The sequence below is a fragment of the Gasterosteus aculeatus genome, chromosome 10, assembly GCF_964276395.1.
Source record: "Gasterosteus aculeatus chromosome 10, fGasAcu3.hap1.1, whole genome shotgun sequence".
In the NCBI taxonomy this organism is placed as follows: Eukaryota; Metazoa; Chordata; class Actinopteri; order Perciformes; family Gasterosteidae; genus Gasterosteus; species Gasterosteus aculeatus.
The window spans coordinates 550,612-566,658 of NC_135697.1; the positions used below are offsets into that span (position 1 = coordinate 550,612).

At 43.0% G+C, this 16,047-nt stretch overlaps 1 protein-coding gene across 1 annotated transcript; it reads left to right on the top strand.

Moving 5' to 3' along the window:
- Positions 1 to 2,876: 2,876 nt before the first annotated feature.
- On the top strand, positions 2,877 to 4,239 carry tmem200b (transmembrane protein 200B). Its single transcript, XM_078081255.1, has one exon. The coding sequence runs from the start codon at positions 3,010 to 3,012 to the stop codon at positions 4,096 to 4,098; it is 1,089 nt and encodes a 362-aa protein (XP_077937381.1). The 5' UTR covers positions 2,877 to 3,009; the 3' UTR covers positions 4,099 to 4,239.
- The last annotated feature ends 11,808 nt before the right edge of the window (positions 4,240 to 16,047 follow it).

Consider the following 16,047-nt stretch of genomic DNA (forward strand, 5'->3'; position numbering starts at 1 on the left):
TATCAAGCTCCTCTTTTGTGGAACCAGGTTCCACTTTCAGTCCGGGGGGCAGATTCGGTCAGCTCTTTTAAAGTAAAACTTAAAACGTTCCTCTTTGATTCTGCCTATAGTTAGGGCTGGCTCAGGTTAGCCCGGACCAGCCCTTAGTGAAGCTGCTATAGGCTTAGAATGCCGGGGGAATTCTTAGGACACGCCGAGCTCCTCTCTCACGCTCTCGTTCTACCATAATTCAAGTTTTATTAATGCACATGACTAATTCAGCTTCTTTCCGGGAGTTTTTTTTTGTGCTTTCTTCCCTAGCAGGTCTCCGTAGATCGTGGTTCCTGACACCTACCGTGGCCATGCTGACGCCTGCTGCTGCCATCATCATCATTATTATTATTTTGGATATTAATCATATTACTTTACTCATAAACCGACATTACCCTCTCCTAAAATCTCTGTGCTCTCCCTCCCCACAGGATTCTGTGGATTGTGGTTCTATGTGATGGGGGTTCTATGTGATGGTGGTTGTCCCTGCAGTGGTCCTGCTGTGCGCCTGGCTTACTACTCACAATTGCTTGAATCATTTCTGTCATAGGAATTGCATGTATTATACATTGTTCATTCTGTACACATGGCATCCATTGTAGTCTGTCCATCCCGGGAGTGGGATCCCTCCTCTGACGTTCTCCCTAAGGTTTCTTCCCTTTTTTCCCTCTTGTAAGGGTTTTTAAATTTTTTGGGGAGTTTTTCCTGTGCCGATGGTGGGTTTCGGGGCAGAGGATGTTGTATGTGTACAGACTGTAAAGCCCTCTGAGGCAAATTTGTAATTTGCGATTATGGGCTTTACAAAATAAAATTACTTGACTTGACTCCTGTCGGACCATTGTCTGATAACCTTTGAATTTCTACTATCAGAACCACCTCCTCCTGCCAAAGGTTTCTACAGTCGACGCTTATCGGATATTGCTGTAGCCTTATTTAAAGAAGCCATTCCTTCTGCTCTAAGTTCAGTGCCCTGCCTCAAGATACAAGAAGACTCCTGTGAGAACCTCAATCCGTCCCAGATCGATCATTTTGTCGATGCTGCTACAGGCTCTTTGAGAGTGGCGCTGGATGCTATTGCTCCTCTGGAAAGAAGAATAGCAACAAGAAGGAAGTCTGCTCCGTGGTATAACCCTCAAACACGGAACCTAAAGCAAACTGTGCGGAAGCTTGAACGATTATGGCGTTCCACCAAATCAGAAGGATCTAGGCTAGTTTGGCAAGACAGCCTTAAAACGTATAAGAAGGCTCTCCGTAACGCAAGAGCATCTTATTACTCATCATTAATAGAGAAAAATAAAAACAACTCCAGGTTTCTCTTCAGCACTGTAGCCCGACTGACAGAGAGTCACAGCTCTGTCGAGCCGTGTATTCCTTTGGACCTCACTAGTAACGACTTCATGAACTTCTTCAATGATAAGATTCTGACTATCAAAGAGAAAATTGATGGTCTCCTGCCTTCAACCAGTGCCAACCTGTCCTCCGATGTAGGAACCTTGGATGCAGCAGTGGGCCCTGATGCCTGTTTGGATGCCTTCTCTTCCATCAACCTTGATCAACTGACTTTATTTTCAAAGTCTAAATCTTCTACTTGTCTCCTGGATCCGATTCCGACCAAGCTGCTTAAGGAAGTTTTTCCTTTAGTTAGCACATCCTTATTAGATATTATGGATCTGTCTTTGTTGACAGGACATGTACCACAGTCCTTCAAGGTAGCTGTAATTAAACCTCTTCTTAAGAAACCTACTCTTGCTCCAGAGGTGTTGGCTAACTACAGACCTATCTCTAATCTTCCCTTCCTCCCTAAGATCCTTGAGAAATCCGTCGCAAATCAATTATGTGACTTTCTACAAAACAATTCTTTGTTTGAGGATTTCCAGTCAGGATTTTGAGCGCATCACAGTACAGAAACAGTGCTGGACCTCTATGATACCATAGACCATTGTATCCTGTTGCAGAGACTAGAACATTTAATTGGTATCAAAGGAACTGCACTCAGCTTTTGTAAATCTCTTAAGCCTCTCCAGTTGATTCAGAATGCTGCAGCACGTGTATTAACAAGAACTGAGAAAAGTGATCATATCACTCCTGTATTAACTTCTCTGCACTGGCTCCCTGTCAAATCATGAATAGATTTTAAGGTACTTCTCCTCACCTACAAGGCACTTGCTGGTGAGGCACCGTTGTATCTTCAAGAGCTTGGTTGTTGTGTGGGATCATGTGGCATTCCACCACTCTGTTTCTGTCACAGGCGTTTTGCAGCACCCCAAGGGATGTCAGTATTATTCCTGCCTCCATACTCCCCTTCTTAAACCCCATAGTGGAATTTTTCTCTGCATAGAGGTGGAAGGTTTATGACCACCATCCACATGACCAGATAACTTCACTGGAGGCAATGAATGCGGGGTGTGGAGAAGAAAAAATATTTTATTCTATAATAAAATACTGTTTATGTAAAACTTAAATAAAATAAAAGTTCATAATTAATGTAATGCCCCCTGTTTTTTAGGTCAGTGTGTTATGAGTGACATTTTCTGAGATTTTGTTTCCAGTGATTAGTGGAACGAGCGCATCTGGAGTGTATTGTTGGTCTGAGTGAGTTTTGGAAGTTAGATTAACTGTTCAGCCAAAATTATACTTAATACTCTCTAGTAGGGAAATATGGTATTATAAGCTCCTTAAGATAAGGCAAGTGCCTTGTAAGTGAGGAGAAGTACCTTACATTTTTGGGGAGCCGGTGCAGAGAAACTAATACCGGAGCATTATGATCCCTTTCCTTAGTTCCATAAGAAATGGATTAGAGACTTGCTCCATATGTGTGATCTTATCAGGCCAAAGTTTAAAACATTAAGCTGACTGATGTATTTCCACGCCCAGATACAGGCTGGAAGGTATTTAACATGTTGTTAAAACTGCAGGAATTCTTAAAATGTCATCACTTCTCTCACAGGGTTGATCAGTAGCTCTGTACTTACCTGAGCCATGAAGACCCAGAATGGCGAGGGTGTTACACCCCCTTCACATCCCTGCCGACAGACGTCTACTTTTACCTTAAGAGGAAGAAAGAAGGACGGTTTGATTCGAGGCAGACTTCGCATCCGCTCCATACCTGGAGCCTTCTTGGTGCTGGGGGTCATCGTGGTGGTTGTTGGCACTGCTCTGGCTGTGGCAGGATACTGGCCCTACTGGTTACAGAGAACTTCCATCCTGGAGCCAACAGATGGGAAAAATGTCTCTGAGTCACAGACATCTGGATCGAGTCTTGAAGGTAAGCCAGCTCACACAGCCAGTCCCATCCACAGTGAGCGGATAAAGCTGCTGGGTCCTGTCATCATGGGGGTTGGACTCTTCATCCTAATATGTGCCACCACAATCCTGTATGAGAACAGGGACAGAGAGACTCAGATGCTGCTGGCTCAGATGCGCAGTGTAATCTGCTCTGTGTCCGCAACGGTTCACTTGGCAGAACTTAAAGAAAGAGCTGCAGCCAACTCCATGGCTAGACCCTACCACTGGGTGAGCAGTTTACCAGCTGCCCATCTCAACATCCTCCTGCAGCTGGCCAGCTCTGAGCCGCTGCTTCTCACCAGACACCCCAGAGACCAAGAGCGCATTGTGGAGGGCATCTACCAGCAAGCAGTTCTTCAGACAGAAGTCCTCCACGACCACGAGTCAGAGCCTCCGCTCTCCCTCCACTCATGCTACTCCAACTCATGTAATTCTAGTCAGACAGACTTTTACACACAGTTTGGGGCTGAGCACGGGGGCAGTGCCAGCTTCAATTTGCTGCCCCCCCCACTTGTCAAGCTCAACAGTTGCCTGGTGTCCGCCACCTCTTTATCCACGCTGGACAAGATAGATATGCCAGCCATCCAGCCGAGGCGCTGCCACAGTATGAGCTACAGGACTGACTCGTATAGAGCTGGAACTGGTATGCCGGACGGTCATCATAAAACGGAGGAGGAGGGCAAAATGAATCAAGTGGTACTTACTGGAGAGACTGGTTCACAGGTTTGTGTGAACAAGGTTATGGAGGCTGCAGAAAAGCAAACCGGCCTCGGCTGGACCTGATCACTGGGAGACATATGTAAAACTAGAGAACAAAGAACACTCAGTGGATAAACTGCTGGACCAGTTAGAGCAGCAGTGTTATCAGTGGGATTAGAGTCTTGGCTCAGGGCCTTTCCAGTGATTGGCTGCTCTCCACAGAAGGAGATAGTCACCCTGATAACAAAGGATCATAATCATATGTTCCCTTGAATTCCATAACTGCACTATATTGTTTTGTCCGTTGGGGGGCAGAGAGAGAGACCAAACCCTGGATTATCTGGATTACAGTATTTCTGACAAGGATGTTCCAAAATGTGAGCTTATTCACATTGTTAAATGTAATATCTAATATACACAGGGTATGGTTATGCTTGGCTGCAGAATAGATTCAGACGATTTTTTTATATGACTAAAGCAACAATATACAGACACTTCTGCTGTTTGGGTTGGTTGCATTGCGAGAAATCAAATGTCTCAATGCCAAATTGTTTTCCCTGTTTCCAAGTCGTGTGTGGACAACATGGTGTAGCATTGATAGAAGGGTGATGGTTTTCACTGTGCTATCAATTTTGAACCAAACTATCTGGACTACCTGAGTTCATAAAAAGCACAAAACAGCTCTTCACAAATGAAACTAGGATATAAAATCTGATTTCTTTTGCAATGCAATGCCTGGCAGTGATGTATTACATGTCACTTATCTTATCTTATTACATACTTGGAAACATGTTGCTTTTCGGCTGTTTTGAAATCAAAATATGTCATCGACATTAATCACGTTAAATACAAAGAGGTTTTTTTTGAAGGGGGGGGGTTGGGGAACTTTTCTGAGATTAGAGTGAGACAAGGAGAAAATGTGATTTTGTGATCTTTGCAATAAAACATCTTTGATGTGACGTGTCGAGTCTTGGCACTGGATTCATATTATCATTACCGTACGTGTTTGGGCCCAATCTGTGATCTTTATCAGATCAGATAGACTTTTGGGCAGAACCCTCAAAAGGCCGTAGTTTAAAAGCTTTGAGGGTTCATCACACAACATGGAGGCCATGGTTTGTCTCAATGTGATGTTTGTTTGAAGAAGACCACACTGCACCATCCTAATATGTATGATACATTGTTGTGCATCGGCTCACCTTTTGGATTATACTTAACTCTCTCAACACCCCCCCCCCCTTTTCTTTTTCACCCCTTGTTTGCAGGTATGCTATTAATACTCATGCAGAGAATGGTCTTGTGGGTTTTGTGTGTGTATAAGAACCAATGACAATTCATTCTGGATTATTATAGTTTGGGTCTTACATTCTTATTTCTCTTGTATCAGCTACAATAATGCTTTTCACCCGGACCTCCTCCGTAAAAGGTGTGGAACCAACAATAAATAGTGTGGATGTTTGCAACGCATAGTAACCAGTATAATAGCCACTTGTTTTCACTACCACCACATGCATCGATGAGCATCTCCAGCCCGCTGGACTTCTCACAGATGTGATAACCCTTCATCCAGTGTTAAAAACATTACCATATTTTAATAATGATAACAGCTGTGTCCTCCAAGTAATGGGGGTCGGTCATAAGCATTTCTAGGCTGTTTAATCCTTGACATAAAAAAAGGAGTTCTTTTGGTTATTAGTGAATAACAGTGAAGTGAACTTTTTCTGTGCTGTCTTTAAAGATGGTGCATGATCCTGAGTTAGTGCATATTTATATATAATACATAGTAGTAATAAGAAATAATTTTAAAATGTTTTAATGCTAAACCAAAAGGAAAATGCTGGAGAGGAAAATATTGTCTTTTACATAACAAGCTGCATTTTAATTCAAACCAACCGCAATGCTCACAAATACAAACAGTTAATATAAGTGTAAGTTCATTAACTGAATTCTATATTCAGAAGGCTATTACATTTTATTATCCGAAAAGCCCAGCGGCACCCCCCCATACCAGGATGGTTTGACCCAACTTTGCTTACGCCACCTATCAAACCCTTTACGAAAAGAAAAACAGCAGCAGCGACAAATGTACTTTTTCTGGTGTAATTTGAGACATTTTGTGACTGACGTGATGCACGTGGCATTCTCACTCTTCTCACCGAGCCGCCACCCCCCCCGCCTTTCCTCCCCCCAAAGCACACCCAAGTGGTTCAGGTTCAGTTCAGGGTTGATCAAATATAAATATTTAGGTTCAAATAACTTTGGGTTTCATGCATTTTCATGCTGTCCTTTGTCTCAGCCCCGCTTTGCCCCCATCTTCCTCCCTACACATTCTGATTAAACAGATCTGTGAGGCGCCAATAACAAATTTCTTATTTAGGAGACCAAGCTGACATAACCGGCCACATTTGCTGACTGGAAATTGCAATGTTATTATCACTCATCAGAATAAAGGCCGAAGACCCATGTCCTAAAAAGCCTGATCCGTAACAAAAGTAGTTTCTTTTTATTGTCCTTCTTGTTGCCACAGTAGTAGCTTGTAGTGAAAGCAGGGATCCTCCTGCATCCCCCCCGTCCCTCGTCCTTTCCCTCCCCCAGCCTTTTGTGATAGATAAAAAAACTGATAGTATGTCATTGCAGATGTGCAAAAGTGCCCCCTCCACCTGTGAAAGTCATACTCTAGTATTGTCTGTCTGTGGTGCCTGTTCCGTATGCCATGTGTGACTCTCTGTGTTCTAAATGTATACCAAACAATATGAGCAGTCTGACCAAACAATCATGGGTGTCTCTTGTCAACCACAGAATTTCACTTTGTTGAATAATGGCGGCAGTCGCGTTCATCGACAGACCCCGGGTCGCCCACTGACTGACTCCGACATCCCTTTTTCCAACGGTCACTCCCCTGCACATCCCTTCACACTCCATATGTACATACACTCACAGTACAGTTGTGTAGAGTATGATTAACTGTTCGCCTCAACACCTTCGTTTTATTTTCCTTCTGTCTTTTATATTCCTGTAGTTTATATTCTTTTACTTTATACTGTAGATTTAAATAGTCATTTTGTAAATTGAACAAAATGAAATTGAATGTCATTCTCCTGCACTGTGTTATTGTTGTCCACTGTCTTATTGTCCAATGTCATGCACCAACCGCCATGTCAAATTCCTTGTATGTCTAACGTAATTTGGCAATAAATGTTCCTGATTTCTGATTGTTGGAAAACCACTGTCTACACCCAGGAGCTGGTTAGCCATCTACCTGTTGATTTGTTTTATGAGCTGCTAGTGGGCAAAGCTCTAGGTATATGTTTCATCAAAATGTAAATTATGAAATAGCTTTAACTTTTTAGGGCCCGATGACCCACCACTGGTACAACTACATTATAGTGTTGTAGTGCCATTTCTTCGGTGACATTATCAAGTCGCAATTAAGCTGCAGACACAGGAATTTAATTTCCTTAATGTGAATGACAGCATTCAAATCTTTTATTTCACGCAGCAAAAGCATTAACTAAATATAAAAAAACACATTAGCATCCAGCGCCACTCTCAAAGAGCCTGTAGCAGCATCGACAAAATGATCGATCTGGGACGGACTGAGGTTCTCACAGGAGTCTTCTTGTATCTTGAGGCAGGGCACTGAACTTAGAGCAGAAGGAATGGCTTCTTTAAATAAGGCTACAGCGTTATCCGATAAGCGTCGACTGTAGAAACCCTTTGCAGGAGGAGGTGGTTCTGATAGTAGAAATTCAAAGGTTATCAGACAATGGTCCGACAGGAGAGGGTTCTGTGGAAAAATTGTTAAATGTTCAATCCCAATCCCATACACAAGAACCAAGTCGATAGTGTGGTTAAAACAGTGAGTTGGTTCATTTACACACTGACAGAAACCAATTGAATCTAACAATGAAAGGAATGCAGTACTAAGGCTGTCGTTGTCGACATCCACATGAATGTTAAAGTCACCCACAATAATTACCTTGTCCGTTTTAAGGACCAAACTCGTTAAGAACTGTGAAAGAAGAAAAAGACCCCCTTTAATTCTCCTATTTTGTTGCATTATTAGTTTTAACTTTAATTAAGTTATTTACTATAACTCCTCGGTTCTTTGCCTTTAACTTAGATAACTGTGTCCGTGGGGCAGACAAGGTCTCTATAGGGTTCATTATGCTGAGTGACTGCTCAGATGGAAGCGCAGAGAAGTGTGTAAGACAGACAGAGATGTTTGTGTTAGGTAATGGACAGAAGTGACAACGGTTCTTCAAGGAGATGGGAGGCTCAAATGCAGGTGGACACTGGGGGGGATTTATGGCCTCATCCGGACGGTGTTATTCAGTTCAACCGGAGAAGAGTTGTTTTGGGGTTATTGGTTTGTTCATGCTTTTTGCTGGACGGTGATAGAGCTGTAGATTAAGATCTCCGGGCCGTTTTTTTATCAACACATATCTCAGTTTTTTTTGTTCAACATTTTATTATCCTTTTTCTCTGTAACTCGTTATAATCTGATCTTTGTTCTGAAGTAAATAAAACCGAGTTCGCTCTGAGCCTCTGAAGTTTTTTGAAAAGTTTCTTCATTGAGGCCGAGCGGCGGACTCCGGTGAGCCCCTGGGTCAGCCTGAGGTAAATCCACTACGGACACTTGCACCCACTCACTCCACACCTCATCACACACGGGGAGGGACAGAGACGTCTTCAGGAGCTCCAGGCTGGGAAGGTTCCATGTAGCTTGGAGATGTACAGTGGTCCCCTTGTAGCAGAGTCTAAAATGATTTCTCGGTATTTCTGAGCCCGAGATAAGATCAATTTTGTTGAGAGATTAAAAACATTCCGGTGGTATTTGCTCTGTGACAGTTGAGATTAGTGACGATTGAAAATTCCTGGAGAGAGTTCTCTATGTTGCCTATAGAGGTTGAGAAAAATAAGCTAGGCTGACTTTTAACTGGACTGACGACCCGTGTGCCAAAAGGTCAATGCAAAAAGTAAATAAAATATGTAGGATCACCATCATTATTTAGTCAAGGCAGAGAACGGGAGCTAATCACACCACTTCTGCTCCATCAAGAAATAATAAATTGTGAACTACACACACTGTATGACAACGTGGGTGGCTTATAGGTTATAGGTCTTTCACTTTTAGGCCACACCGCCTTCAAATTCAGTGGTCCATAACTTTGAAACCCAATGAGATATTAACAATATTTTAATAGCATTGACCCAATAATGATTTCCTGAGAATTTCCTGAGAATCACAAAGTTCAACTCACAAAGGAGTTTGCAAAAACGTGTTTATAACAACATTCAAAATGGCGGAAAATCTAGTTAGGCACATTTGCATTCCATGATTGACTTTTTTTGTAGAGCATATCCAAGAGCACCTGTGTGTTGGTGTCAATTCAATCGGTGAAACTGGGTAATCATTTCCCCAGAGGGAGCACTTCCAGGGGGCGCTAGAGACATTTTTTTCTACCTAATGTGCAACCAAGAATATCCAAATTTCTGATGCACACGCCAAAATTCAGTTTTTTGACTATGATAAAGGCCTCAAAAGTGCGATTGAAGTTTTGAAATAATAAGGAAGAATTCTTCGCCCGACATTCAGTCTGCTCAGGCCCTAAAAAAGCAAAAGTTTAAAAAATAGCCAAAAGAAGAATAAAAAACCTTGTTCTCCGGTTGAAAATCCCCACATAAATCCCAGTGTCCACCTGCACGTAGGCATCACCTCCTCGCAGAACTGCTGTCACTTTTGTCCATAACACAAACATTTCAATATATATTGTGCATTTTACAGTTTTAGATGACATGCACATGCAAAAATAAGACCACTTGCAGGTGTGTCAACAAGGATGACTTTATATGTCTTAGAATACCTAGGTCAAGCCCAGGTAAAACTACAGAGCATCTCTTATGTGTACTCCATGATACGGCTGATTGTATTATCAAAAGGTTTTTGGTCTTACTTGTAAGGTTAAAACATAGGCACTGCGGTTATGTGTCCCCTTTTCCTATCCTAAACCCTTTATCAATTTTTCATATCATTCGATCCTCTCAACACTGGACATACCTTGTGTCTTCAAGACCACACACTTCCAGTTCTGAGACCATGTGATGACTGTCAAGTAGTCGCTGTTAGCCAGGTACATCTTGAGCCATGGTGCTCAATAAATGTTTTTCTTCTAATATTCAGTCTCTTTCGTAGCTCGTCTGTACAGAACGTGTTTGTACTTCCAGGATCTATAAAAGCATACGTCTCTATACACCTTCCACCTTTATCGGATCTCACTTTTACAGGCACAATTGATAGCATATACTCTGGGTTCTCTGTCCCAGCAAAGCAAACTATTTCGTGTTTAACCGACTTCTGAGCTCCTGAGACCTCTTCATTTGAAGTGCCGTCCTCTCTCTCCGGTGTAGGCAAGATATTATTAGTAGCTTCCTTCACCCAATCCAGTTCATAGAGTGGAAGGCCTCATTCATATCACTCAGAGACAGAAACAACATCTTGTTTGCTCAGAAACTGCACTATTTAAAGTATGTAGGAGGTCCAGCCCGAAAGACACTTGATGGCACACTGTACAAAAATGATGACGAGGCCTACAAAGATGCATGGAACCATCTCAACCACAGGTATGGTCAGCCGTTTGTTGTACAGAGAGCCTTCAGAGAAAAACTGTCAAGCTGGACAAAGATCCAGAATAAGGATTCAATTCAATTCATTTTATTTTGTATAGCCCAAGATCGCAAATTACAAATTTGCCTCAGAGGGCTTTACAGTCTGTACACATACAACATCCTCTGTCCCGAAACCCACCATCGGCACAGAAAAAACTCCCCAAAAAATGAAAAAACCCTTCCAAGAGGGAAAAAAGGGAAGAAACCATAGGGAGAACGTCAGAAGAGGGATCCCACTCACGGGATGGACAGACTACAATGGATGCCATGTGTACAGAATGAACAATGTATAATACATGCAATTCCTATGACAGAAATTATTCAAGTAATTGTGAGTAGTAAGCCAGGCGCACAGCAGGACCACTGCAGGGACAACCATCATCAGATAGAACCACCATCAGATAGAACCACCATCACATAGAACCACCATCAGATAGAACCACCGGCACATAGAACCACCATCAGATAGAACCACCATCACATAGAACCACCATCCACAGAAGCCTGTGGGGAGGGAGAGCACAGAGACTTTAGGAGAGGGTAATGTTGGTTTACGAGTACAGAAATATGATTAATATCTAAAATAATAATGATGATGATGATGATGGAAGCAGCAGGCGTCAGCAGGGCCACGGTAGGTGTCAGGACCAGGGTCCAGAAGGAACCATGATCTACGGAGACCTGCTAGGGGAGAAAGCACAAAAAAACTCCTGGAAAGAAGCAGAATTAGTCATGTGCATTAATAAGACGTGAATTATGGTAGAACGAGAGCGTGAGAGAGGAGCTCGGCGTGTCCTAAGAATTCCCCCGGCATTCTAAGCCTATAGCAGCTTAACTAAGGGCTGGTCCGGACTAACCTGAGCCAGCCCTAACTATAGGCAGAATCAAAGGAAAGTTTTAAGTTTTACTTTAAAAGAGATGACCGAATCTGCCCCCCGGACTGAAAGTGGAAGCTGGTTCCACAAAAGAGGAGCTTGATAACTGAAGGCTCTGGCCCCCAGCCTACTTTTTAAAACCATAGGAACAACAAGTTACCCAGCATCTATGGAGCGCAGCTGCCTTGTAGGGCAATAAGGTGTTACAAGCTCTTTAAGATACGACGGTGCCTCACCAGCAAGTGCCTTGTAGGTGAGGAGAAGTACCTTAAAATCTATTCTTGATTTAACAGGGAGCCAGTGCAGAGAAGTTAATACAGGAGTGATATGATTCCTTTTCTTAGTTCTTGTTAATACACGTGCTGCAGCATTCTGAATCAACTGGAGATGCTTAAGAGATTTACAAGAGCAGCCTGATAACAAAGAATTACAGTAGTCCAGTCTGGAAGTGACAAACGCGTGAACTAATTTTTCTCCGTCACTTTGAGACAGGAAGTTCCTGATTTTTGATATGTTACGTAGATGAAAATAGGCAGTCCTTGAAGTCTTCTTTATATGCGAGTTGAAGGTCATATCCTGGTCGAAGAGAACTCCCAGATTCCTGACGGTGCTGCTGGGTACCAGAGCAATTCCATCCATAAAAACTGTATCACGTGACAGCTGGCTTCAAAGGCGCTCTGGGCCTATCAGGATAACTTGTGTTTTTTCTGAGTTTAGCATCAGGAAGTTGCAGGTCATCCAAGTTTTGATGGATGCAGAGGGATTCAGGACATTTGCTGACTTTCTTTATGCTTGTCAGGAAGCCATGCCTCATGTTAAAGGCCTCAGCATTCTGAATGACTGAAGAGAACCAGAAGTCGGTCCTTAAGTTACCTAACCGGGCAGCATCACGGTGGAACCGCCAGGCCACTTGAGTTATGAGAGACACGCTGGAATTTCCAAGCTTCAAGGATTTTGTCACTTTCATGGAAATGGAGGCAGAGATTGCCTGTAATCGAATAACCTCCTTTCAAGCACTGAAGTTATTGGAGTCACCAACAGAGAAACGCCATCTCACAGAAAGAAATGCCAAATCCAGCGTCCTCCATACAGAGACAGTGGCAGAGACGGAGAATCACACGCAGTCCAAGACAGGCTTAAGGTTCCCCTGCATGTTCTGTTAAGACAGCAAACATAGCCTACACTATTGCCCTGAGTTTATTGGGCAGTCTCTGGATGAAAGAAGAAATTATTTGAAGGACAGCAGACTATGCTATGGAAGAAGTATCTCTTCCAATCACTCTATCAGAGAAAAATCAGACTTGTAGAAATAACGGGAAACTCAAGAGAGCCATGAGATTATGTTCTTTACACGTGTATGTAAACTTTTGACCATAACTGTAATCTCAGGAGGAGACAACAAACCTTATGCAGTTTGCACAGACCTCGGCTGGAGTATTGTAGGTTTTTCATCACCTCACAATGACTCACTAAGCATCACCAACTTGTGTCACAGAGTTGCTGTTAAAGAACTTCCTCCAGTGACACCATAAAGACGCAAAACGGTGTCTCGTGATGACATACGTTTTTTGGGCATTTTAAAGAAAGGCATTCAAAGGAACAGTCATGGCCACTTTGAGATGCCTCTACCTTCAAAGAGAGACCAGATATCCCTGACAATAGGCGACCAGTCAGTGCCCGGCTCAATCATCTCAAGAGAAAGCCCCTAAACAATGAGAAGTACAAGGGGCATTACATGAAATTTATGAAAGAAATTATAGAAAATGGTGACGCAGAGGAAGTTAATGACAAAAGGAAGGACGGAGAACAATGGTATAACCCTCACCACGGGGTATATCACTCAAAAACAGAAGTTTTGCGTTGTTTTTGATTGTTCAGCCAAGTACAAGGGAACTAAACGCCTAAACGACCATCTACTGTCTGGCCCTGATCTGATAAACAATCTTGATGGTGTTATAAGATTCCGACAGCACTGCATTGCCCCGATGTGTGATATCGAGAAGATGTTTCATGTGTGTGAGGCCGACAAAGAGTACCTGCGATTCCTTTGGTGGAAGGATGGAAACCTGAATGCAGAGCCGAGGGAATACCGCATGAAGGTTCATCTGTTCGGTGCATTCATCACCTGGATGTGCAAACTACGGACTAAAACATCTCGCCAAGGAAAATGAGAGCCTGTTCCCCCCCTGACAGACTTTTATGTTGACAATGGTGTCACGGGTATAGAAAATGTGAATGAAGCTATACGGCTTGTAAAGAAAGTCCGGAAACTCTGTGCCATGGGTCGGCTGAAACTGCACAAGTTTGAGTAACAAGCGATTAGCGCTGGTGAGTAGCCTATACCAACATCTGAACGCGCCAGTGAAACAAACACTTTTGACCTCGCCCCCATCGATTCAAATATGGAGAGAGCGTTTGGCATCCTCTGGAGCATTGAAACTGACTGCTTCAGATTTTTCTTCTGTCTGAAGGATCAGCCGGCAACACAACGTGGCATTCTGTCCACAGTTGCGTCCCTTTACGATCCACTGGGGTTTGTCGCTTCCTTTCTACTCACTGGAAAAAGGGTGCTTCAGGAAACATGCAGAAATGGCACTGGTTGGAATGACTCGCTCATCAGTGAGCTGCAACCAGTGTGGCAACAATGGAAGGACAATCTGGTGAATCTGGAGAAAATGAACATACCATGTTGGCATGTGCCAACTGACTTTGGAAGGGTTCTAAAAGAGAGCTACACCACTTTTCTGATGCAAGCACATACGCGTATGGCCACTGTTCTTATCTGAGACAAGTGAACGAGGATGGAAGTGTTCATTGAACTCTGGATTTCCCCATAACCAGAGTAGCTCCCATTAAGATCCTAACCATCCCCAGGTGACTGCTGCTGTCATCTCAGTTACAGCAAACAACATCCTGAAGGAGGAGCTTGGCCTTGAGGAGGTTGGGGAATACTTTTGGACTGACTCCAAAGTAGTTTTAGGATACATTCGCAATGAGTTGTTTTCACACATTCGTGTCAAATAGGATATAGAAGGTACATCTCAGCACAACTCCACAACAATGGCAATTTGTTGCCACTGACAAGAACCCAGCAGACGTTGCCTCAAGAGGTTCAAGTATAAGCCAGCTTCTCACGTCAAACTGGTTTACAGGACCTGAGTTTCTGTGGGAGAAGGAAATACCTCCAGCTACAGCGGTCTTCACAGAAATCACAATCGGAGACCCTGAAGTCAAAAGGATTCGAACACCGAATGCCCAAACAACAGAGCAAGTAAGTCTCTCTGACCGCCTGTCAAAGTTTTCGTCATGGTATAAAGCCACACAAGCTGTAGCGCGTCTCCTTCGTTGTGTAAAGAAGGATAAATCAGCAAGTCACAGCACGGTTCAGGAGCGAGATAAGAAGTAGGTCAAAGATCCTTAAAGATCCAAGTGCATTCAGAAGACATTAAGCTGATCAGTAAAGGATCCCGACTCCTATCCCACAGTAAACTGCATCACATGGATGCTTTCCTTGATCAAGATGGGATTCTCAAGGTGGGAGGGAGACATTCATCGCGCCTTACTTCAGAGAAACACCCAGTGATCATCCACAAGGATCCATGATTATTTGATGATTATTATCATCTTGGTAATGTGATGATCCTCATTTCATTGTCATGAGAAGGTTCAACATCAAGGAAAGGGAATCACCATAGATGAAATCAGATCAAACGGATACTGGATTCCAGGAATCAACAGAGGAATCACATGATGCACATGTGATGCAGCAGAGCCGTTGCATCACATGTGCATCATTGTGTCAAATGTAGGAAACTCTGGAGATCTGTGGAAGAGCAGCGAATGGCAGATCTGCCGTCGGAGCGCGTTGATCCATCCCCACCATTCACCTATTGTAGAATGGACTGTTTTGGTCCATTCCCCACCAAGCAAGGGCGTAAGGGGCATAAGCGATACGACCTGCTCTTTAGGAATCAGGAATCAGGAATTAGGAAACATTTATTAGCCAAAATATGTCAAACATACAAGGAATTTGTCTTGGCGGTTAGTGCGCGACAGTAGACAGACAAGACAACAGTGCACAAGTAATAAAATAAAGTGGAATGAAATGCTAATGCAAAGGGTTAGTAGAATAAGGCTAAGGCTATGGGTTAGTATAAAACAAGGGAATAAAGTTAAAAAAATTTAAATATTAAAAAGTAAAAAAGAAAAAGAAAAATATACATTTTTACATCTTTACATGTCTCTCCTGTCGTGCCACCCACATTGAAATGTTGAATGACTTATCAACAGAGCCGTACGTCAATTGACATGTGATCAAGGAAGTAACTTTGTCGGAGCTAAAAACGAACTGAAAAGGGCCTTAGGGCAAATGGATGCAAATCGAGAGGAACCAACGGGGCGTGAGAAATACGATGTGTGGCGGGAGTGCGTGACACTTGGGAGCCCGGACATTTTTTGCCAAAATATATTAGAAATACAAGGAATTTGA

Excerpts from the sequence above, each read along its gene's own strand:
- tmem200b (XM_078081255.1), top strand. The coding sequence starts at position 3,010 with ATGAAGACCCAGAATGGCGAGGGTGTTACACCCCCTTCACATCCCTGC.